The sequence below is a fragment of the Alligator mississippiensis genome, chromosome 3 (genome assembly GCF_030867095.1).
Source record: "Alligator mississippiensis isolate rAllMis1 chromosome 3, rAllMis1, whole genome shotgun sequence".
In the NCBI taxonomy this organism is placed as follows: Eukaryota; Metazoa; Chordata; order Crocodylia; family Alligatoridae; genus Alligator; species Alligator mississippiensis.
The window spans coordinates 171,579,226-171,603,361 of NC_081826.1; the positions used below are offsets into that span (position 1 = coordinate 171,579,226).

The following is a 24,136-nucleotide window of genomic DNA, read 5'->3' on the forward strand; positions in this document are numbered from 1 at the left end:
AGCTTCTGCAGTTGGTGTGTGCTCTTCCTGGATGGAATGAAAAGTAAAGAAGCCAGGGGCTGGGCTGGGGAGTCAGTTGTCAGGCAGACTATAATGTATCATAAATCCAATGTCTATATTTAGTCCATGATTTTTAGTATCCAGGAGGTTGATGAAGTGGAGTTCATAGGCTCATCTCTGGAAAGTGTTGTGTAAGTTTCCTTTGAGGATCAGGACTGAGAGATTGGAGAGAGAGTGGTTTTCTTGTGAGAAATGTGCCCTCACCGGTAATTGGGTATTTCTGCCTTTGATAGATTTCCGGTGTGCGTTCATTCTGGTGCGCAGTTGTTGCTTGGTCTCTCCTACATATTTTCCATCAGGGCATTTGGTGCATTGGATGAGGTATATTACATTTCTGGAGGTGCAGCTGTAAGATCCAGGAGTGCTGACGGCTCTGTTGTGGGGTGTAGTAATAGTGGGGGTGGTGTTCTTGTTCTTGTTCTCAAGAGATGACAGTTAGGCGTCCAACTGTAAAACCCTAAACTCTGGATCTGGTTGTGGGACACATTGGTTACTCCAAAAACTTTTCATAATCTTATGACATGCTTTGTTTCACTTTCACGAAAATAATTCTGCACATAGTATAAAATCATGGACAAACAGGGCTATAAGGGACATTGGGAGGTCATCCAATCCAACCTCTCCTTGATCAAGGTAGGAACATCTCTGACTATGCCATCCCAGACAAATGCTTGTCTAATCTGCACTTAAAAACCTCCAGTGAAGACCCCACTGCCATTCTAAGCAATCTGTTCCAACACTTAACCACTCTCAAGTGTTAGAAAGTTCTTCATAATATACAGCTTAAATCTCTCTTTTTTACAGTGTAAATTTCAATATAAAAGATGCCTTTAAGCCTTGAACGGCAATCTATACCTACACAAAAGATATTGTTGTTTCGATGCAGACAACTACAGCTCCCACATTTTCAGGACACGGTCATCATGCATACCAGGCAGCTGAAGCCACAAATTCTTGATGATATAAACTGATGCTGGTTTACTCAAACAGAGAATTTGACCACAGTATATGCAACAAAGGTTTAATCTTAGCTTCATCACAGTATAATTTTAAAATAAAGATCAAGACACAGCAACTTACGTCTGACTATCAGCCTTGTATAAGCAGAGGTGAATGTATTTCCTCCTATGTATCTAGCATAATAGACCCCTGCATCTTGCAGCTGGACAGGAGAGTAGGCTACTTCTAGTTCACCTGGCACTTCATGCCTGGGCACAGCGTGAATGAACGAACCTGAAAGAAGATCAGAAAGGATCCATAATAAACAACTAGAATATCCATTCATCCTTTCATGGTTAGAGGAACTTGAATCAGGCACTGGGTGAAGGCAGCTTGGGTGAAGCAAGCCGTCCATGATACAAGGGAAATCTTCCATTTGAGACATTACAGACAATGTGTTTGAGGCAAAGAACTTTTTTGCCTCTTGTGGAATCATGGAGGGTTCAAAAATTCAGCCTCTGATGTCAGATGAAAGTGGATGCAATGGTGAAGAGAGAGAAAGAAAACTATCAGTCAAATGCCCAGGTTCTGGGCTGTGGAATGAGCAGTGAGTCCAGGTGATCTTGGAGGACAATATGTCAGGGGAAAAACGGGAAGTAGGGCTGAAGCCATGAGGACTACAAAACATAATGGAAGTTGACGGTAGATAGACAGAACTAAGTGGAGGGAGATGCAACATGAAAAACAAAGTAAAGGCACAAAAAGGGAATTAGAGGACTAAAGGGATTGTGGAGGGAAGCAGCTCTGTAGGAATGCAAGCTGACTGAAAGGTGTAAAGAGTGATGTTTCCTCCATGTCATTATATAAGCATTACCAGAAATAATTATTAGGTAATTATAGAGGTGCTCAGATAGCACAGTAATGGTGAGAGATAGAGAGCAGTTACCATTTTTGTAGATCACTGCGTCTTCCTCCTTTGAGACCTTTCTGATGAAGGAAATGTTCACAGACTCTCCCTTATTTGCTGTAACAGTTAAGGCCACTGGGAGGAAGGAAGCTAAAATAATAACAAAAACAAACAAACAGGGGACAGCATGGGATCAGTGGCAGGAACTTTTGTCTCTGTTCAATCCCCATGATGGAAGCTGGAGAATGCTCCACACAGTCATTCCTGGTGGCTTTGCATGCTTAGACTTCCTACCAGAATGCATTAATTCTTTTTACCACCACCAGCCCCTGCTGTGTATTTTGGCAGTCAGGAAGCTCATCTATGCCCTGGAGCAACAACAGGACTAAAGGTGAGGAGAAGAAATTAATATAAATTAAACTTTGCCTGGATAATTGGAAACATTTCCTTATCCATGAGATCCAGTAGGCTGTGAAATATCATTCCCATTCTTTTTATCCCTAGAAACATATTTTGCAGTCAGACTGGGTAATGTACTGGACCATGTATTTTAGGTAAGATTTTTTTTTTCTTTTAGCAAAATTATAGAGAAGTCACTCAGGAGAGGGTTTTTTTTCCCCATTTAACTTCTCTGAAGTTCTAGAAGGTTATGTCAATGTCATGTAAGACTTGCTTAAAGATGGCATAGCATATTGTAAGCCTTTGCTCAAAGTTAGGCCTCCATGCTTTCCTCAAATATTGACAAACACTGCTCTTCAGTGAGGACAACTGAATAACCTACATTCATGGTCAACACTTTTTGATCAAGATTAGGCCCCTCAGAAGATATGGTTTAATCAAATAAAATAATGCCCATGGGAAACTATCCAGCTCAATGATCTTTTTAAATTCTTCAACTAAGAATTTGAAACAATTTCTTTTTGCATAAAACAGAGCCACATTTTCCATACTTTCTTAGTGTTTTCTAATTTTTTCCAGCTAGAAAATAATAACTGAATGTGAAAGGTGACATTTCACTAAGACCTTTTAATTTTTATCTTCTCCCTACCAGTGAAAAATGTGCGCAGAAAAGGGAGGGAAGCAGTCAAAAACATGAAAATCTACCCCCCCCCCAAATTAAAAAAACCCAACATTTTAAGCCAACTTAAATTGAAAAGGTTAATTTCAAAATGTTGGTTTGTTTCAGTATGTTGAAATTAACCCTTTCATTTAAGGCTGGCTTAAAATGTTATTTTCCTTATATTTCATTGGAAAAAACAGAATGTTTAGCAGAAATCATTGGAGGTTTTTGATCAGTTCTAATTATGATTTCCTAGGCTGTTCTTCTTCAGATACAAGGGAGAAATAAATCCTACAAAAGCAGTCTTACAAAGTTAGGAAACTTTGATTTTTCAAGCAGTACTTCAAGAATATTTAAATCATGATCTGGGTGTAAATATGTTACTTCTGTCACATTCCTATTTAGGACAGTGAGTGAACTCCCAGCTGGCTACTGTGTTACTGGGCTACTGTGTTTTACTATTTTCATGGGAGTATTTAGCTTCCCTCTGAGTCGGTCCCTACCACATATTGGTTCCTTCTACTCTCTGTACCTCTGTACTGCATCTATCTTCCTCCTGCCTAAAGTCAGCTGAATTTGCTACCAGAACTACCAGGAGCTACTGGAACTATTGAAGCCTCAACTGGAGTGAGTCACATAAGACTGACATAAGCTCCTACTTGATCCCTAATCTACTGCGCTAAATAAAAAAACAAGTATAAGTCATAGTTTCATAGTTTCATAGTAGGTAGGGTCGGAAGGGACCTGAGCAGATCATCAGGTCCGACCCCCTGCCTTGGCAGGAAAGAGCACTGGGGTCAACCGACCCCAGCAAGGTGTTCATCTAGCCTCCTCTTAAAGACCCCCAGGGTAGGAGACAGCACCACTTCTCTTGGAAGTTGTTTCCAGATCCTAGCCGCCCTGACCGTGAAGTAGCGTCTCCTGATGTCTAGTCTGAATCTACCCACTGCCAGCTTGTGACCGTTATTTCTAGTCACTCCTGGTAGTGCTCGGGGGAACAGGGACTCCCCCAATTCCTGCTGGTCCCCTCTGACTAGTTTGTAACAGGCCACTAGATCCCCCCTCAGCCTTCTCTTGTGGAGGCTGAACAGGTTCAGGTCCCTTAGCCTCTCCTCGTAGGGCCTGCCCTGCTGCCCCCTGATCATGCGGGTGGCCCTCTTCTGGACCCCCTCAATGCTGTCCACATCCCTCCTGAAGTGCGGTGCCCACAACTGGACACAGTACTCCAACTGCAGCCTGACCAGTGCCGCATAGAGGGGGAGGATCACCTCCTTGGACCTGCTTGAGATGCATCTGTGGATGCATGACAAGGTGTGATTGGCCTTCCTGACTGCATCCCCACACTGTTGGCCCATGTTCATTTTGGCATCAATAATGACTCCAAGATCCTTTTCTGCCTCTGCACTGACGAGAAGGGAGTTCCCCAGCCTGTAGGTATGCTGCTGGTTCTTCCTCCCCAGATGCAGCACCTTGCACTTGTCAGTGTTGAAACCCATCCTGTTCTCATCCGCCTACCCCTGTAACCTGTCTAGGTCCAATTGCAGCCTATTCCTCCCTTCTAGCGTGCCCACATCCCCCACATCTTAGTGTCATCAGCAAATCTGAACAAGGTGCTTTTTACCCCCTCGTCCAAGTTACTGATGGAGATGTTGAACAGCACAGGTCCGAGGACCAAGCCCTGGGGGACCCCACTGCCCACATCCCTCTAGGTAGAAAATGATCCATCCACCACCACTCTTTGGGTGCGGCCCTCCAGCCAGTTAGCAACCCATTTGACTGTGTAGGTGTTGAGGCCACAGTCCCCTAGTTTTTTAATGAGAATGGGGTGAGAGACAGTGTTGAAGGTCTTCCTGAAGTCCAGAAAGACTACGTCCACTGCTACCCCTGTGTCTAAGGATTTTGTGACCTGGTCATAGAAAGCCACCAGGTTGGTTTGATAGGACCTGCCTCTAAGGAACCCGTGTTGGTTGCCCCTAAGCATAAGCTCCCCTGCTAGCCCCTTGCGGACATGCACCAAAATAATTCTCTCAAAAAGCTTACCCAAGATCGAGGTAAGACTGACTGGCCTATAGTTTCCTGGGTCCTCTTTCCTCCCTTTTTTGAAAATGGGAACCACATTGGCCCTTTTCCAGTCATCTGGCACCACCCCAGAACACCACGAGTGCTTGTAAAGCTGTGCCAGGGGTCCCACAATGACCTCTGCTAATTCGCTCAGCACTCTGGGGTGGAGATCGTCAGGACCTGCAGATTTAAATACATCCAGTCCCTCCAGAAGTTCCCTGACTAGATCCTCACTGACCCTAGGCCTGGGTGTGCCTCTTCTGGGGCCTGAGGGGGTCCTGGCGAACGGGCTGATCTGGTCCCTGCTCAGGAAAATGGAGGGAAAGAAACCGTTAAATAGGTTAGCCTTGTCATCTGGTGCGACAACCAGATTTCCTAGCGTGTCTTGCAGAGACCCCATGTTACCCAGTACCTTCTTTTTGTCCCCTATGTATTTAAAAAAGGACTTCTTGTTGTCCTTGATCCGGGTAGTTAGTCCCAGTTCCATCTCCGCCTTGGCGGAGAAGTCAAAAAGCCCAAGGCTGAATCAATTCAGTCTTTGCAGGTTAGTCTAAAATGCATAGACTGAACCAATAAGCAAGTGAGCAGACATTTACTTCTGATTCGGGAAATGCAGCCACATGCCTGCAGTGGCCCAGGCCAGAAGCTGTGGAACACTAGAACACAACTCGCTGCTCAGCTGGAACAGATAGCTTAAGTCAATGCTAGCCCACCTACCCTGTGAGGGTGGGTTTATGAGGAAGGTGAAAAGCATGCTGAGATGCTTAGTGAGCTAACTTGAACCTGGAGGGGATCTGGGTCAGAAGCTCAATAAACCCAACACTCTAATTCAGTTAAGTCTGATACTACATCCATTTAGGTTTATCTTAAATTGGTTTAAGCCATTTTAAAAGTGGTTTATTTGCACTGAACTTCTGTTGTGTTACAGTTTTGAATCAGTTTCTGATAACTTATACTGGTTTATGTGTAATTTCTATCACTAACCCTGAAGTCCTCTTTTCATTCGATAGAGCTGGTAGGAAGAACATTAGTGGTCTATTTTCCGTGGGAGGCTGTAGTTCTTTCAAAGTTGAATTGTAGTTGAAATCATGACCATTTCACCAAAATTTTGTTTGAGCCATCCAGCATAATAGTTCTGACAATGTCTACACATCGAGATGAAAATTTAAATGTTCCATTTAAAAATAACTATTGAATGTCAATATTTTACATTTTAAATCATATGAGAATAATGGCAAAAAGGCAATTGAAACGAAAAATTACAATCCATTGAAAAAGGGGGGGGGGGGGGGGGGGAGTCTCCAGAAATGGCATTTTCATTTTCAGCACAGCTCTATAACCTAGGCCATATCATATAAAATGGCATGCATATGCTGACTTGTACAATATTATGTATGTGAGCAGTTCCATTCACTTCAGTGAGATCACTTGTGTGAAATTAAGCAGATGCAGAAGTGTTGGAATCGGGCCCTATAAAGCACCAATCAGTACCTTCTAGGGTGGCACTAGTTTCTGCAGCTGCATGGCCAAACACACAGCTGAACATGGTCCCAAAAGCAGAAAAACAAGAATATTAACAAAAACATCATGAGCAATCCCAGAGCGTTCTCAGTATGTAGGCTGAGAGGTAGTCATAAATAGCAAGCCCACTTCTAAAGATTATGATCTACTTGTAAACAAAAAATAATGCAAAGCTCACAAAACAAACTGTTTGCAACAAGTCTTTCAACCAGCTCCGCTAAAGCATTTGACCTCCATGGGTTTTATTTGCAGCAGGGTTTTCTATTAAATTTAGAGAGCTATTAATAGTTTTTCATTAAAAAGTCACTTTGTAGTTTAGCTTTTATTTTTCCTTTCTCAGTGTGCGTGTGCGTATGTGTTAGTTTATCCATGGGAGAATTTTTTTCATAGCACTGTTGTTAGGACAAGGAGCCCACATTCCTTGGTGGGCTCATTTCCAATGTATTTTTAGATTGTGACTTGTTTAATGATTTCACAATTTGCATGAGCCCTCCCTTGACAGAGACACCACAAATCAGATTGCAGAAGAAACGCCAATGCAGTGTTTTGCTTACATTTCTATATACCCATTATTGTCCCTGCAGAAAGAACCTCTTACATAATATTAAATAATATACCATGCAATATATAAGAATACCACACATTCTACCTATATTATATGCACATGTATACTTAAGTCCATGGCACAAATTCACATAATGGCATGATGCGATCTGTTTCCTGGTCCCAAAAATTGCACCTGCTGCCATGCCACACATGCCTGGCAAGACACATGATTTTGGGATCAGGGATCAGATTCCAGTTGCACCTTTACTACTTGCCAGGCCACAGGGAGCATGATCCTGAGCTTTACCTGCAACAGGAAGTAGAAAACTGGATACTTGGTAAACCAGTGCAGTCCTGGAGCTGGGACTAACAATCAGCTGATATTGGTCTCAGCCCCAGGGCTGCACAGCAACTAATTCAAGACTGCAGTGCAGTCCCAGGGCTGAGACTGACAATCAGCTGATTGTAGGTACCAGCCTCAGGATTGCACTAAGGCTGGTCCTAGGTACACCTCCTATGCAGCTGGTATCAGGATGCAGGGCAGGAACCTTGCCACATGTTTAAGTTGAGACACAATGGAACCTGTGCAAAATTATTGCACATATTTTATTGAATAATTTTGTGGCTTATTTCCCATTTTATCGTGTCATTAATTGCCTGAACATGTGGGCAGGTTCCTTGTTAAGAGATGATTAACAGGTTAATTGCATCTTAGGTGTAACATCTGCCATGAGCCTCATAGACACATCATACAATCCTACCATGGGCTGGAATATCCAGAATTCAGAAGAACTGCACCACTACTTTGAGAAGTTTATATGTACAATCAGACAGAAAAAAAAAATCTTACATTTCCACATAATAAAGGCCAAGATTTCCTAAGTGCTGCTGTGTAAAATTTTGATGTCATAAACTCTTGTCCCTACTGTTAATAATGGGTGAGCTTTGTAAGGTTTTGATACTTGATTTACTACAAAGTGGGCACATCCACATGAGATGCAATGAGCTACTGTGCAGTAGGGTCAAAAACAACCCGTGCACTACCAGGACTGTGCAGTAATGGCTGTTATTGCTAAAGCAGGTACTAAATGACTGCACAATAACAACTGTGCAGTTGGTTGCATATGTAGATGTGCCCAGTATGTATTCAACAGTTCTTATGCTTCTCTGCAAATTATGCCAGACTTTTTTCTTTAGTGCTCACGCTGGGGAATGAATGGCTGAAGTTAGGCTCCTCAATAAAGCATGTGAGTGCATAAATGACCATGTGAGAAGTCCAATAAAACTCAACAAGACTATTTCCATGGACTTCAAGTTAAGCACTTGAATAGTCTAATGGATTAGGACACTAATTCAATGAAAGTTCCAGCAATGGCTGGACGTTCCAGAGTGCTGATTATCCAACTGCTCTCATTGACTTAAATAGGAAATGAAGTGTACTTTTCAATTACACTCAATTTTTCAGTACTGAAAAACCACAGTGCATTTCAAAGCCTTTTGAAAATTATTCAGATCATAGCAATGGAAGTGAAAAAGACCTATTTTCAACTATAGTAGCTTTGCCAAGCCTCACAGTCATTCACTGACCTCCCTTTCCTCTCCCTGCAGCATTTAATAGCTTTGAGAATTGCTATCATGCCTCTTTCTCACCCATCCGTCCAGTAGTTATGAGACAGTGCACATAATAGACTCTCTGGTGAGGTCTCAACTCAAGCTACACAAACTAAAAAGGTTTCGGCAAAAATTCTCTCAAAAGTAGATATATAAGAATCAAGTTTATTCCCTTGCATAACACATGGATCACCAACACTATATTGGCTTTAGTCAAACATGAAATAATCTTTCTAGTGGCAGAGGATGGATTTGGAAGGGCCAGTTCCAAATCCATCCTCTGCCACTAGAGAGATTATTTCATGTTTGACTAAAGCCAATATAGTATTGGTGATCCATGTGTTATACAAGGGAATAAACTTTCTCAATTATTGGCTAGGATATCAGAAGATGTCAGAATAACCATGAAGTTCATTCAGCATAAAATATAAAACCCATTTTTCACCCTGGACTGCCAACAAATACTTTTAGAGTAAAACAAACACAGACACACCGAGACAGAGAACAAAAGAAAGTATCCTTATGTTCATTTACTATGTATTTTGGGTGTGCTTGGATACCACAATGATGATTGCTATATAAGAACCAAGAAAGAACAGACGGACAGACAAATACAACTGCTCATAATTTTTTGTATTGAAAAGCAGCCTAATTGGCTACATGTTGCGGTCTAAATTTTTGGTGTCATAAACTCTTGTACCTGGTCTTACCGATTGATGAGTTTTGGAAGATTTTGATACTTGATTTACTATAGAACATGTATTGAGCAGTTCTTATGCTTCTCTAAGAATTGAGCCAGTCTTTTTGCTTTAGATCTCAGCCTGGGGAATAAGTGAGATCAAGTTTTCCAGCCTGGAGGCCTAATGGTCTGAGTACAGCAGTTGTATCCAGCAACTCCTACCTTTTAAAATTAAGCTATTTTCTGTTTTAAGGGTTTCTACCACTGCACATCACCTTAATACCTGAACACCTTCCATAGAAAGGGAATGTCTACACTGCATCAATGCAGTGTCATGATTACTGGAGCTAATCTGAATGAGAATTCTCTAGTAATAGAAGCAGTGCAGCTAGGTTCATTCAATATTTTGCTTGGGCTAATTAGCTCTTGCTGAGAAGCTGTGTAAATTAGCCTGAGCAGACCACCATGCTAAACTCTGTAGTGCCATGTAGACACACCCAAAATAGCAAACAACAGTGAAATTATTATTGGATTGTATGGAGTTGGCTCTTCTCAGCTTAGAGGAATGGCTTGAGGTAAGACATTTTATTTTTGCTGGTTCTTTTTTTTTGGTGGGTGGGAAAGGTAAAGTGGAGGGGGCAGAGAGAGGGAGAAGGGAGAGATGTCTGTTCTTTGTTCCTGATATTGACTCACCCCAGGGTCTTAACCGTGTCCCTCAACTTCCTGGCCTCAGCTTTCCCATCTTTAAAATGTACGGTGTTACTCAGCTACCTACCTCACTGCCTTGTTTTGAATTTAGCTGGTTTCTCTTCATAAAGTGCTTTGAATATGGTAAACCCAATGATAAAAGTTACCATTTTATTACTTTATGGCTTCCATAAAACCAGGGCAGTTTTTTTTGCCTTATTTTATTACTTCCTTTTGTACATCTAGCTTTAAGCAGAAGCGGTCAGAATGTCTAAAATTGTGTAAAAGAAAAGAACCATCTAAACATATTTATCCACTGTTTCTGAGCTGATTTGAGCCAAATAAGTTCTATTTTGAACACAGGCAGACAAAACTCTTAGGGTAGAGGCGATATCTTGTATTAGACCAACTAAAGAGCTGCAAAATTTTTTTTTTCTTTTCAAGCTTTTGGGCACACATACCCTTACCAGGCAAAGGAGAATTCAAATATTATAACATTTCTCCCAGGTAGAAAAGAAATTTCATCTTGCAAACGGGAAGACAGAGATGGCAGGGTCACTTTGCCCATTCGCCACCGCACCTGTACCCATCAAGTCAAGGTATCAGAAACAAGAAGCCCCCTAGTGGGCCTTTTACATATCTATCATGACCTACATACGGTACCTCTTTGTGACATCTTCATAGTACGTATCCTTGTCACCTCATCTTTGACTTTCCCTTCACAGTAGTAAGCTCCAATCGTTTCACCAGCTTGTTCTCTTTTCCACACCACTTTTTTGGCAGTTCCTCTCTTCTCGTCTTCAGTCACTTCCAGGGGGTTCTGGTGTTGGCTCATCAGGGCCTCGTAGTCTCTTCCGATGGTGACAGACTCACAGGGACGCCATTTGGCAGCAATACAGATAAGAGATGTTTCCGTGTTGCCCACTAGAGGGAATGAATTGATCAGCATCAGGTCCAGTGCTGCTTCCACTTTACCTACAAGCAAACAACAGGTGAGGAGACTTTACCGTAGGGTCTGAGTATTTCTTTCAGCTCTGATTGCTCGGATGGGGGTCTTTCAAAATAATGGCCAGCTTCTCTGACTACCACCTTGCTGAGCTTTAAAGAGAAGAAAATGGTTGCATGTTCATTGTCTTTTTTTAATGAGGCCAGATTGTGCCTCCAGATATATTGAAGGTTCTGTGTTGACACAGAAATGAGCCAGCCGTCTGGCAACACGCTCCTGTCTCATTAGACATTTCCATCCACCAATCCCTACCAAGCCACTAGAACATCCCTTAAGACCAATATAGCCAGGGAACCAGAAGTAGAGTCAAAGGGAGAAACCTGCACTGCAATGGGTCCTTGTGTGCAGCTCCTACCAAACACATCCCTGTAGTATCTAGTCTCTGCTCTTAGAAAGCCATCCTATGTATTAGACATGTGTGATACCTATTTAATGGGGATATCCTACTTTCCATTCAAATACCATTTACTATTGCTTCTCTCATGCAGTGAAGAGAGAAAACAAAAAAGAAGACAGACACATTTCTGTGGAGATTTGAGCTAGGTCCAAAAGCAGGACATTAGATCCAAAGAGCCAGCACATTGGGTTCAGAACTACATAATAAGGGCCAAGATGGATGGATTCCAGTGCCTACAGGTCTGTCTCAATGAGCCCATTGTATTCCTGTATTGAGACCTTCTGAGCCAGCTCCTCACCTGCTTTGGACATGGTGCAGCCATACTCAACAGTGCAAAACAGATGTAAAATGTTACCAAATCAGAATGCCAATTTATGCCTACTTTGCTGAGGCAAAAAGGATTATAAAAGATGTAAATGAGTGGAGAATTCAGTCTACAGCTTACAATGGAGGGGAAAAATGATCAGACATCTGTCCCAAGCCAGCTGGCATATGATGCTAACATTACTAAGACATACATACCTCTGTTCATAGCCAACAGCACACAAGTGAATTGGTAGTGTCTGACAGCCTTTGGACTTAGCTATACCACAGCAGCACCAGGGCTCAGGCAGGATAGGGCTGAGGAGACCCTGCCGACTCAAGCCTACTGATGTGCTCTAGAGTTGGAGGTTCACCAGTGAAACCACTCCAGGCTTGTCCACCACTCAGGTCACAGGCCTATTGGAGACTGAAGGTTCAAGATTAGGTGCAGCAGAAGAGTTTGAAGTAGCCGTTAGAAAATTTCCACTTCTGGAGAACATCAGCAGATTGGGAAGTATGTGCTGTACTTAGTCCCATATTCCTTAAGCCCCATGAACACCATGGTGTTGATAAGTCCTTTGATTCCCCAACTCAAATGAGAAAGTGGTTATGCATATAGTGGCCTGTGGCCCAAGCCTGGAGGAACTGACATGTTTAGAGTGTATAGAGAGATGCTCTTTTCTGCTCTACCACTAAACCTCTCCCTTGGTAAAAGTCCCTTTATCCTTAACCAAACCTTGCAAATTCTATACTGCTTGCTTTTTGCTCTAAGGTCATAAACCCACTTTAAAGCTAAAAAATAATCTTGTCACCTCTCTAATTTGTAATCTTGTGCTTTAAGCAACAGCCCTGACCTGACAAAGCTATCCCGTTTTAAATACCTTGGTGATGAGCACTATGGAAATATGATAGATCAAAGCACCATTACAATATTCATCCCTTAATAGTTTACATACATGTAAGCTACAGCACCCTCTCTGATTAACACTTTTCAAACAACAGGCATTTCCTTTTAATTTTGAAAGTCAGGGTAAGGAAAAAGGAAACTGCATATTTTTCCAGCTTAAACAGGGGAAATAATGGATTACTTTTAAAGTAACACCTTGATTTTCCAACTTCAGATTCAACTGCATGTTGTGGATACACAAACAGCCGCCATACAGCCAAAATTCAGTACCATTCAGGTTGCAACATTTTTTCTCATTTCAGGTAATGGGTGTAGCCTTAGATAAAAAGGTCACCGGGGCTCAGGGCTTACTTTAGTCTTTAAATGTGTGCGTGTGTGTATTCCGTGCTTCGGGCCAAGGGAGGAGGTCCTTCTTTGCACTCAATGCCAGCAGCTACTCAGGGGAACCTTGTATCTTAGACCACATTGACATTAACCACGCCCAGCTGCAGTCACCACCCTTTAACATGCCAACCCAGATAACTTTAAGCAACATAATGGAGAAATGAAACCTCCTGGAAAGGATACAACAGCCATTAAAATAAATATTGTATAAAGCTAAGGGTCAGCAAAGTCAAGACATCCTGTAACACATTACAAAATGACTCCTTTGTATAAAGCTAAAGGTAAATAGACCCTGTGATCTTGTCTAGATTTATATGCATACTTTCATGTCTGGTTGTAATTACACAGGGCCAAATTTTGCAATTTTTACTGAAATGAATAGTTCTTACTCTTTATGCCCCTGAATCTCCTCTCACGTATACCAGTAGGAATCAGAAGTAGTTGTCTTGAAATCTGTATGTACAGATGAGATGGTTTCTACAATACTTATTTACAGGTTTCCCTTGCTTTATGCGGTATATGTGTTCCTGGAAAACAGTGCATATCTCAAAAACTAAGAGCCATCTAGTCTCTTGGTAGCTAGTCTCTCTTGTAAATTGTATCCAATCCTTTCCTACTTACCCTTGCTTACAATCCCTATTGTTATCCCTGTCCATTCCTTTCAATTTATTCTCCCCCCAAATCCTTTTATTTGTTCTTGTCAGTCTGTCTTGATTATTTCCCCTCACAAATAGAAATCTGTGTTTTCCCTGAGTCGTATGTCATCACTGTGCTGGAAAGCACAACATATATTACACACACATTTTGCAGCACACCAAACATCATGAAGTATGCTGGAAAGGCAGGTGCTAGGTCTTCTGGCAGGAGAGGGAGAGGGGGAAGAAGGAGAGCAGCAAGTTCCCTCTGGCCCAAACACAGACGTGCCCTCTTTTCTGGCAGTGATGTCTTCTGCTGCTAGTGGGAGCAAGGTTGTGGTAGCAGTGCCTGCACCTGCACCACCACCACTAACACCACTAACCGGCAGCAGCATGACATTCTCCACCCAGTTTAAGTTCCCAGCGTGAGCCTTCCAGTGCCAGAGGAGGAACTGGATCTGGAAGCAGAGGAGTTGAGGACCATAGCAAAGGAAGTTCTGGGGAAGGAGGGGAGATCTGAGTTTGTGCTCCACAGCCCTCAAAGTTCCCCTAGAGGCAGGTCCCCTTCTCTGGAAGGCACTTCAAAGGAGGTCGTGGGGGCAGGTGGCTCAGCTCCTCCTATTGTTGTGTTTCTGCCTGTTGAGGAGGGGAATAAGGCAGAATCCCTACCCGCAACCCAGAAGCAGGTGGGTAGTCTAGTGTGGGATCATTTTGAGGTGGCAAATGATCTGAGGTATGCTACCTGCCAGCACTGGCAAAGGCAGATCAGCTGGGTCAAGGACATGAAACACTTTGCCACCACAGCAATGATGCTACATCTCATGCAGCAGCATCCCTTTGCCCTTGTTCCTCCCTTGTCCCACCAGTGGGAGTGTGCCCAAAAAGAAGTCCCCCTCTTTCTCCAAAGTCTCTGTCCCCAAGAAGCAGAGGCAGGCCACCCTGGACAAGGGGAGGAAAGCTGCAGACAAAGGGGGATGTGTTACTAAGGAGAGCGAGGTCACCCAGAGCATTCGGAAGATGCTTGCTCTGAAAGGCCAGCCCCTCTCCTTTGTTAAGTGTCCAGGGTTCAGGTGGCTCATAATACTCATGGCCCTGCATGCACCACCTTTAGCAGGACTGTGGTGCCCTCCCTGTATGAGGCATGCAGGAAATACTTGAGGGAGGAGCTGCGCAAGGCAGGACCACAGGTAGCTTTGCACTTTACCTCAGACATCTGGAGCAACCAGGATGGAGATCATGCCTATCTCTTCCTCACAGGGCACTGGTGTGATCAGTCAGGGCGTCAGTAGGCTCTCCTTCAAGCGGAGGTGATGGATGGGTCCCACATGGCAAGGGAGATCATGGTGGCCATGAACTACATGGTGAAACGGTGGCTCATTGGGCAGAGTAAGCTCACCCATGGGTTCATGGTTACTGACAATGGGACCAATATGGTCAAGGTGGTGTGTGATGCCAACTTTGCTGGCATCCACTGTGTGGCATACAAGTTCCACCTCGTGGTCAGGGATGCCTTGGAGGGGTACAGGGCTCCTAGTGACAGTGCTGTCACTACCAGCCAGTTTATTTCAAAATGCAGGAAGGTGGCAGACTACTTCCATTGGAGTATCAAGGGGGGCAAAATGCTGCGGGACAAGCAAGCAGACCTGAGCATCCTACAGCACAAAATTATGCAGGATGTGGAGACTTGGTGGAATTCCACATACCTGATGCTCAAAAAGCTGGTCAAGCAACAGAAAGCCATCCATGAGATGGCCTTGGTTGGGAAGATTGGGATCAGTAGCCCCCTTAACAAAACAGGGTGGGATACTATCTCCCAGATCTCGGTGGTCCTCAAGCCATTCCTCAAGGTCACTGAGACCCTCAGCACTGGTGATTCCCTTGTTAGCCAGGTGATCCCCATAGTGAAGGAGCTTGAGAATGAAATGGAGAAGTTCCAGGATATCAGTGTTCCTGGTGGGGACAAGCCACTTTCACCAGAGGTGCAGGCACTGGTGAAGCACCTGAAGGAGGGCATCAAAAAATGGCTGGATCCATTGTGGTCCATGTGCTGACAGGCACACATGACCAAAGGGTGAAGGGGATTGTCTGCAGCAGCAAAACCCTCAATCGCTGGACAGCGGTTCTGGTGAACAGAGTCAGGACAGAAGGACACAGGCAGGGGGACATGGAAGAGGGGGAACCACTTTCTTGTGCCAGCACTCCAACCACAAGCCAATCTCCTCCACCACAGCTGCTGCCATTGTGGGCCAAGGGCATGGATTCAATGTTGGGGTCCAGAGGCACCAGACTCCACCATCAAGCAGGTAGTATGGAGGCCTTGATGGCTACTTATCTTGCCGAGGATGTGGAGGCTCTGCACTGCAACCCCCTGGCCTACTGGGCAACCCGCAGCCAGGTGTGGCAGGATCTGGTCACAGTTGCCCGGGAACACCTATCCTGTCCACCGACCAGTGTTCCAAGTGAGAGGGTGTTTAGCATAGCTGGGGATGTTGTGACAGCACACCACACCTCCTTGGATCCTGGTTTGGTGGAGCAACTGGTATTCCTGAAGGTGAACCTCCCACTGCTGGGGTTCCCCAAGCTCCACGTGCAGACAGACTGAGTGCCACCCTCCTCACTCTGCACCTATTTGCTTTTTTTATTTGCTTTCAGAACCTTGAGGTGCACTTTCACAGAAACCCCTCTACCATCTGCCTGAAACCTGGTAGGCCTCATGCCCACATGAGGGGCTACCATCCCTGCAGCATTCGTCCTGCTCTGCCTTAACACACACAAGTGATACAAGTTTTGCTTTCAACAATTAGAGATGCACTTTCACAGAAACCCCTGCACCTATATTCTTGAAATCTGGCAGGCTTCATGCCCTCAGAAGGGGCTACTATCCCTACTGTTTTCATCCAAATTTGCAAGAAAATGACAAAGTTATAGGTATTTTAGTGATTCCCCATTATAGTCTTTGGTCGAATCTCTGAATCGGTGCTGAATTTCCGAATCAGCTGAATCAAATCAGGACGGTGATCCAAATCACCAAATCACTATCCCTCCAAATCGACTGAATCCAAATCCAAATTAAATACTTGCTGCTTCATACAGGCCTACTGTATATATGTTTTGTACATATGGTACATATTGGCTATACTCTGCAAGTTTGCACACTCTATTTAGTCAAGAAATCTAATTTGATATGTACCAGCTGAATGTCTGGCCCATACTTGACCAGATCTAAACAGAGAAGGGCCTGAATTCACTTCTAACTTCTCTGAACTTTTAGATTCAAATCTGGATTGAACTCCCTTCATGAAAAAGATTCCACTTGAGTGGTGTAGCTGAGGCAGGATTTTAGCTTGCCATTACCATGGGGGATGAATTTCTGTGGTGCTTGCCTAGTTTAGCCTATTGGCACAGGGCTGTGGCTCTGGCTTGCCATACTGGAGGTCATGAGCAAAAACCTGGGAGCCAAAATATAGAAGTACCCTGGAGGACTGGATCTTGTTACCCAAGAAGGTCCTGACAGTTCTCCATACTTAATGTGCTTGGTGCAAGATGCTACTGAATTTACTACTTTCGTGGCCATAGATTTAAAATCCAAACAAACATAATTGCATTCTTCATTGTGAGAGTGTCTTAATATCTCAAGTAAAAGCAGCAGGATAAGCTACTTTTCTAAGCTTTGATACCTGTGCAATATGGGTGTCAAAAGAATGGTAATACTTTATAACCAAATTGCAGTTCCTTTGAAAAGGCGTACATTAATGACTAACCACAAAGTATAGGACAACTGAGAACCAGATCCATAGATCGTCTAAGTACACTATGTGACTATCCTGGGATAATTAAGAGTTTGTCCATCCACAGATCTTTAGTCCTTGAGGCCAAAATCTTATGGTTATAACCTATTTCCAGTGGAGGTGAAAATGCCATTCAGGTGAAAGTTCTGATCTGATTAAACCTGCACCTTTCTTAGGGCCAGATCCTGCAAAATACTGAATATCTCCTAGAAGGAGCTAAGCTCTTCCAATTCTTACTGACTCCAGGCTTCTGAGACAATTGGACTTGCAAGGCTTGAAGGCACTGGAACACACTCCAAAGGCACTGGATCAGGCCATTAACTCCTCTTGATTTAAGACAAAGTATATCAGGCTGTAATGTGTGCCTTGGCTACAGCAACTTTGTTTGCACAGATGCCTTGATCAAATCCTATTGTCTTTAATCAGGTGAAACTTCCACTTGGCAAAATTGAACCTCAACACTCATGGGAGTTTTACCCAAGCTGGGATGGGATACAGGCTATGGGATTTAGCTTTCTGAGAACACAATAAACATGGAGAGGAAACAGCCTGCATCTGTATCAGTGAAGAACTTATGTATTTCCTTGAAACAATTCTTTGACTCCCGCCCTTCTCCTTGCAGGAATGACCTCTGCTTGAGAGCAAATTGCTGTGTGTGCAAAGGGGGTTGGGAAACACACAGGAAACTAGCACTAGAAATGGGAGGGGGAGCTTATAGAGAATTCATGCCAAAACAGTATTATAACAGAGTTCTGGTTGCTCAATGTGGCCTTGGCCCTTCCAGAATGGGGAAAGTTGCTAATCTGAATCCTCTGAAATACAGAGATAAAGTACTCTCTTATACACTGAACCCCACAACCTTGATGCTGCCCTGGCAGGGACAGCAGCTGGCCATGTGAGTGCAAAGTGCTGAGTGCTGTGCACAACTCTGCACTGACCAGGGGTATGTTGATCTAAATGCCCACTCATGCAGGCATTCAAAGGGTTTAATTTGGGCAAAAACTGTTGTACCCAATCTAACCTAGTTCACCTCAGGCAGTGTCCTAACTTAGACCAAGAATGGGTTAGTCCAATCTAGGAAGGGGTTAACCTGATCTCATGAATGCCTACATGAGCCCTTCAACTGGGAAATCCCAGCCACTGGGTCTAGCCCCAGGACTGTGGTGTTCCTAACCCCCCATTCCAATCCTCATGGGCTATTTTTAGCTCCCCTCCACTCCCCTGACTGACCAACCCCTCCTGTGCCCTACCAACCCACCAACACCACCCCCTGACCTGCCAGCACCCCCCCAAACCTGCCAGCACACCCCCCCCCCCGACCTCCCAGGCCCCCTTGATCTTGCCAGCCCTTCCCCCCACCCCACGTTACTTACTTTGGGGTCTCCATGCCATTCCCAGCAGAGGCAAAAAGCTGTATAGACGACTCCTGGTCTAGTTTTAGGCATCTTAAAGCAAGCTGCCTAAACCTAGACTGGGTGCAGAGAACACTTATTCAAATCCAGAGGGTGCACTGTCACCCACTGGGCTATGGCTGGTAGTACTGATATAGGGGATACTTACTTCAGAGAGCACCAATTCTCTACTCAGCTGGAGCTCATCCCCCTTGTGTAGTCTCAAAGGCTATATATATTGCCAGACACCCTACCTGTCCTCAGCATTGTGCTGTTTTTCTACTGAGGAACAGCAGTACACATCTTTACATTTTCATAGCTAGACCACATGCTCCTACAAAGAGCATTTTAAATATTATTCCCCCAGTGTGGAACAGGGAGGTAGGTCCTAGCTGAGGTCAAAGTCTGAGTAATCTCAGACTAAAGCAGCACTATAATATGAGCTGCAGATCTGAGTTTGCAAATGTTGGAAGAATGGGGAAAATGTAATGGTTTGCCTTTTTTTTTCTTTGGCACTCTCTCTCTGAAAATGCCTGTCCAAATAATTCCCAAATTGCAGTGCTAACTAACCTTCACCTGCCCCTGACAAGGCCTGGACATTTTCAAGATAGTCCTGACAGACACTGGGATATTGAACTTTGAGTAAAGAGCTGATTAACCAGAAATCTCTGCTCAACATCAATTACGGATCTGCTGTCTCTCCTTTTGCTCCCTCTACTTCTCCTTCACACTTGGGGCAATTTTACATGTGTCCGGGGGTAGGGGAGGGGGCACTTTAACTAAAGCGGCTCCAAGTGCTGCTCTAATTAAAGCCCCAGAGCATCTCATGTGTCAGCGTCCCCAAGCTTCAAAATGGTGGCAGGGACATTTTATCTAAAGCTTGTTGAACAGTGCACTGGAGCAGCTGTGTACAGGCACCCCCAGAGTCTATAAGTCAATCTTACCAAGTCAGGCAACGGAATCTCAAGAACGGCTCACAAGTCCACATCAGTTGTGTCCTGAACTGAAATCAGTGTGGTGCCATCTGTACAGTACTGTAGGCAGGATAATTATCATGAGGGCAGACTCGCTGGCCCTGGCACTCGGCAATACTAATTACCCCAATAAATGGCACATTTATAGCATAGCTAGGCCAAAAGAGAAGTCTGACACCGTTAAAGGAAAGGCAGAAAAAATATTGACTATATATGTGATCATGTGATCTGTGCTATATAAATTCTAAGAAATAACAAGGAGGGAAACAGGGAAGGAAGGCAGCAGTGGGAGGGAGGAAAAGAACTTAGAAAGATAAAAAGGTCTAAAAGGGAATCAATCTTTCTTTCATTTGTTAGATTGTTTTGGCACAAACTGGTATGATTTGGGGCTGATAATCTGCCATGCCAATGATTTAGGTTGCTGACAGATGTGCATCTCCTCACTCTAACTCACGGTGTTTCACAGAAAGCACTATGAGTTGGAGTGACTACACCCCCTCCACAACCCAACAGACATTTGCTTGGGTTAGAGGTGCGGGGGATTGAGCTCCATTTTGGAGCTGATACAGGAGGAGCTGCCAGTTTTCAGCCTCTCTCCCCTAGTTCTGCTTCCCCCGCCCCCAGTTGCAGTGCTGTCTGCAGGAAGGGAGAGAGAGAAAGGAGAGGGAGCTCTAGGGTAGGTTTGCCCAGCATGAGCTGGAGGGGTGGGGAGGACAAATGGATTGGAGCCCCCTGCAGGGACAGGGCTGGGCTGCACTAGCCCAGCCCCAATTGTGTGCAGGGACAGACAGAAGTTAATGAAGGTGCTCCAAAGCAGAAGGTGCTCCAAATTACATGAGGGTTCATTTGTTGCAAGTCTGAGCACTTTTAAAGCACTCTGCAGCCATGAACTTCTGTCAGGGCATGGCTGTAGAGTGCTTTCAAGGGGCCTACAGCATGACAGATGTCACTTCTGCAAGCACCCTTAATGCCTTTTTAATCCTGAGTAGCCTATGTTGGTTCCTTAGATTCCTTTGCAGAATAATGGGTGTGTCCTGTCTGGATGCCCTTTTTTTTATTTTTTTTACATGTTATAGTCCATAGACCTCTGTCATCTTTGTTCTGTGTTCTGTCCATATTAGGGTGAATTTACACATTACACTTACACCATACTAAGGGTACTTAAAATGCAAGCATCAACATGTTAAACCTTGTTAATGTGTGCTAAGTGCCCTCTGAGCATCTCAAAGATATGCCATTTCAGGCAGAGGTTAACTCTGGGCTATGCTACCCAGCTCACGTTAGGGTAACTTCAGTCTGCTCCATGGAGCTAAAATAAGCAATTTGTAGTCCTTCAGCATGCCAGGATGCACCACTTCTAGCCCCTGCCCCTGTCCCCAAAAGTAGGGATACAGCCCAGATACCTTGGCTCCTAGCCATGTCCCTGCTCACCGCCTTTTTACTGGCAAGTCAGAGCTGTGCAGACAAGAAATGGTATTAACCCTTCACTGTTTATAGCACATTCTTATTTTAACACTGATTAACATTCCATAGATTTAGTATGTTTAAGTACAGTGTGTAATTTCACCCTAATTACAGAGGGCTGTGTAGCACAGAGACACCATAGACACTCAAGAAACATAAGCAGTCTAGGTGCAGTAACCCGGATATCTCTGTAGGACAATTTTTCCTACAGTGTGCTATACACTTATCTTGTATTTAGTTCATCTGAATGTCTTTTCTGGCCCTTCCCTTGTTCTGAAGGGAAGCTCTTTATTGCTTTTATGGAGAGAGGTTCCTTTGAGGGCACTTATTTAGTACACAGAGACCAACTAGGCTGGGTTCCTCCGTGCTCCAAGTACAATTAAGGCCTATCCTCAAAGGAGAACTCCACTTGGAGGCAGGAAATAACAGCACAGGAAGAACTGAAAGAGGATTTACAGAGTCCTCTCAGAAAAAGGCAATTGCCCACAGCTTGAATGAACTGTCATATAGCTTCTGGCAATGCGGCTATACCAAATGAGACAGCTATAGGTACCTAGGCAGAAATCCTCCCCAAAGAAGCCAGTGATAAAATTCCTAATCTGGACCAGCTTTTAACAACTGGTTAGAAATGGTTATGTCCAGGCACCAGTTTACTACCTAAAACTTTTCTTCAATTTTTTTCTTAGAAAATCTTTCCAGGACTCAGACAATTGTCTCTGTGTGATTGGAGCCTAAGATTCTTTCCCACCCTGTACACACATATGTGGACTTAAGGAACCTAAGTGTGATTCTATGATTGCATCTACACATATGCTTTACTGTGGAGTTGACTAATTAGCTCTGCAGTAAAGTGTCACAGTCTACATGTACACTGGTATTAGGGCACAGTAAATTTATTAACTCCATTGTAAGATAGTACTGTTGGAGACACTACTATCCTATGGCAGAGTAATTTACTCCACTGAAATGCACATGTAGGTGGTGACAGGGGCTGGCTGGACACAAGGGTGCAAAAGGGTGGGGGTTGCCAACTTCCTAGCTCTGCACTTCAGCACTCTTGTGCCCCAGCCAGCCCCTCCACCACCGGATACCACCATCTGAAGCCTGCAGTTAACCCCACAGGCCGCTACCAAACTGGGGCTGCTCTGCCCCAGCTCAAAGTGCTCAGTCCCAGGCACACATCCCAGGCACATATGCTCAGTCCCAGGCACACGTGTGGAGACAGCTCAGCCTCTTGACACGTGACGGGACTGTAACGGTCCCTTAGGTCTGCATAAGTAGGCTAAGAGTGCATTCATGGAGTTATGCTATTGTATGACCTGATCCCTACAGAGAAAAGGGTCTCATGCAGCTTGTTTTTCTGCAAGAGTCTGATGGTAAAAATGCTTATTATGGATAAAAGTTTTTTTATGGTACATTCCACCCACATTTGAAGGAACGGGCTCCTGGTGCTACGAAGAAGAGAAAAACAATGATAAAGTGAAGACAAACACCAAGTTGTTGATGAAAAACAGAAAATTGGCCTAATTGGTACATAGCAAAGGACTATAAATATTCCCCCCCCCCCTTATTTCTCTTCTTTTCCTCCCCTTTCTCTTCCTGTCCCCTCCTCCTCTTTCCTTCCCCTCACTCCAACAATGTCTGAGAACTGAAGATATCTGATCTCCCTTCAAGGAACCAGAGCCCACTTTGAGATGCCTGGCCAGCACTCAATGTGTGTATTATTAGGACTGGTAATATACAGTTACTTGCTTGCTAAGATTGTATCTTGTTAAGATTACTGAAACTGCTAAGATTATATTTATATGCATGCTTGGAGTTAATACTTTATAATGCTCAATAAAACTGATTTATTAAAGAGATAACTGAGCTCTCCTTTGGAAAGAGAAAGAGATAACTAAGCTCTTCACTGGAGAAAACTGAAGCATACTTTAAGGCAGTATCGATCCTGCTCTTTGATGCTTTTTGTAACTCAAGTTTAAGAGTCAGACAATGAAGGGTTACAAAAGTAGGTGCATTAATGGATTTCCATGATGGAATATTATCAGATTTGGGCACCTAGTGGATGGAACAGAATCTGGCCTTTACTGCTTGCAAGTAACTGTTTACATTTTTGCTACAATATAGACAAAAGGGTCCCTCTAAATATGATGAGTTTTCCTCTGGTATACCCTCTTTAGCATCAGTGGAAGTTGTAAGCACTGAGGAGTTTGTAGGATATGGCCTCCAGTCCAAGGCAGGAATTTAGCTGGGGAAATAGGCATCTCTGGGGAGGAAGGATCTTATCTATGAATAATCTCAATATGTAAAGCCCACTCTTTTATCATCAGGGCTGGAGTCTGTATCACTGAAAGGAGATTATAATACAATAAAACCAATAGATTTACATTGTCAGTTATGTGACTAAGAAAATAAATATTTTTTTAGCAACGACCTTGGGGTATGACTATAAACCAAAGAGATACCCTACCAACAGGGCAGCTAAAATCTGTGCTAGGTCTTCATTGCCAAAGATTGGATCTCACAAGCAGTTTAGTATTAGAACAGCTGAAGCATATTCATTATATGATTTATAACTATGGGATTTAAGATTACTTTGGAGCATACTGAAAATATATGACTCAGTTTGCCAAGCCACCTACCCCTCTTATTTTGAGTTCCTCAAAAAAGGTCACAAAAGCAGAAGTCAATATTTAACAAAGGGGTGACCAACCTGCAGCACACATGCCACAAGTGGCACTGACATCAGAAGCATCTGTGTGCAGCATGCACCAGATCAGGAAGAGGGCAGGGAACAGAAAGCAGAGCATCAGATC

The 24,136-nt window shown here is 43.8% G+C and overlaps 1 protein-coding gene across 1 annotated transcript in view; it reads right to left on the reverse strand.

The window, feature by feature from the left end:
* Positions 1 to 24,136, reverse strand: part of TEK (TEK receptor tyrosine kinase) — a 76,706-nt gene that overhangs the window by 40,416 nt on the left and 12,154 nt on the right. The window contains exons 2-4 of the mRNA XM_006268987.4: positions 10,735 to 11,046; positions 1,946 to 2,056; positions 1,141 to 1,293 (exon numbers count right to left, since the gene is read on the reverse strand). Coding sequence (XP_006269049.1) covers positions 1,141 to 1,293; positions 1,946 to 2,056; positions 10,735 to 11,046 — 576 coding nt within the window. The remainder of the gene's footprint in view (positions 1 to 1,140; positions 1,294 to 1,945; positions 2,057 to 10,734; positions 11,047 to 24,136) is intronic.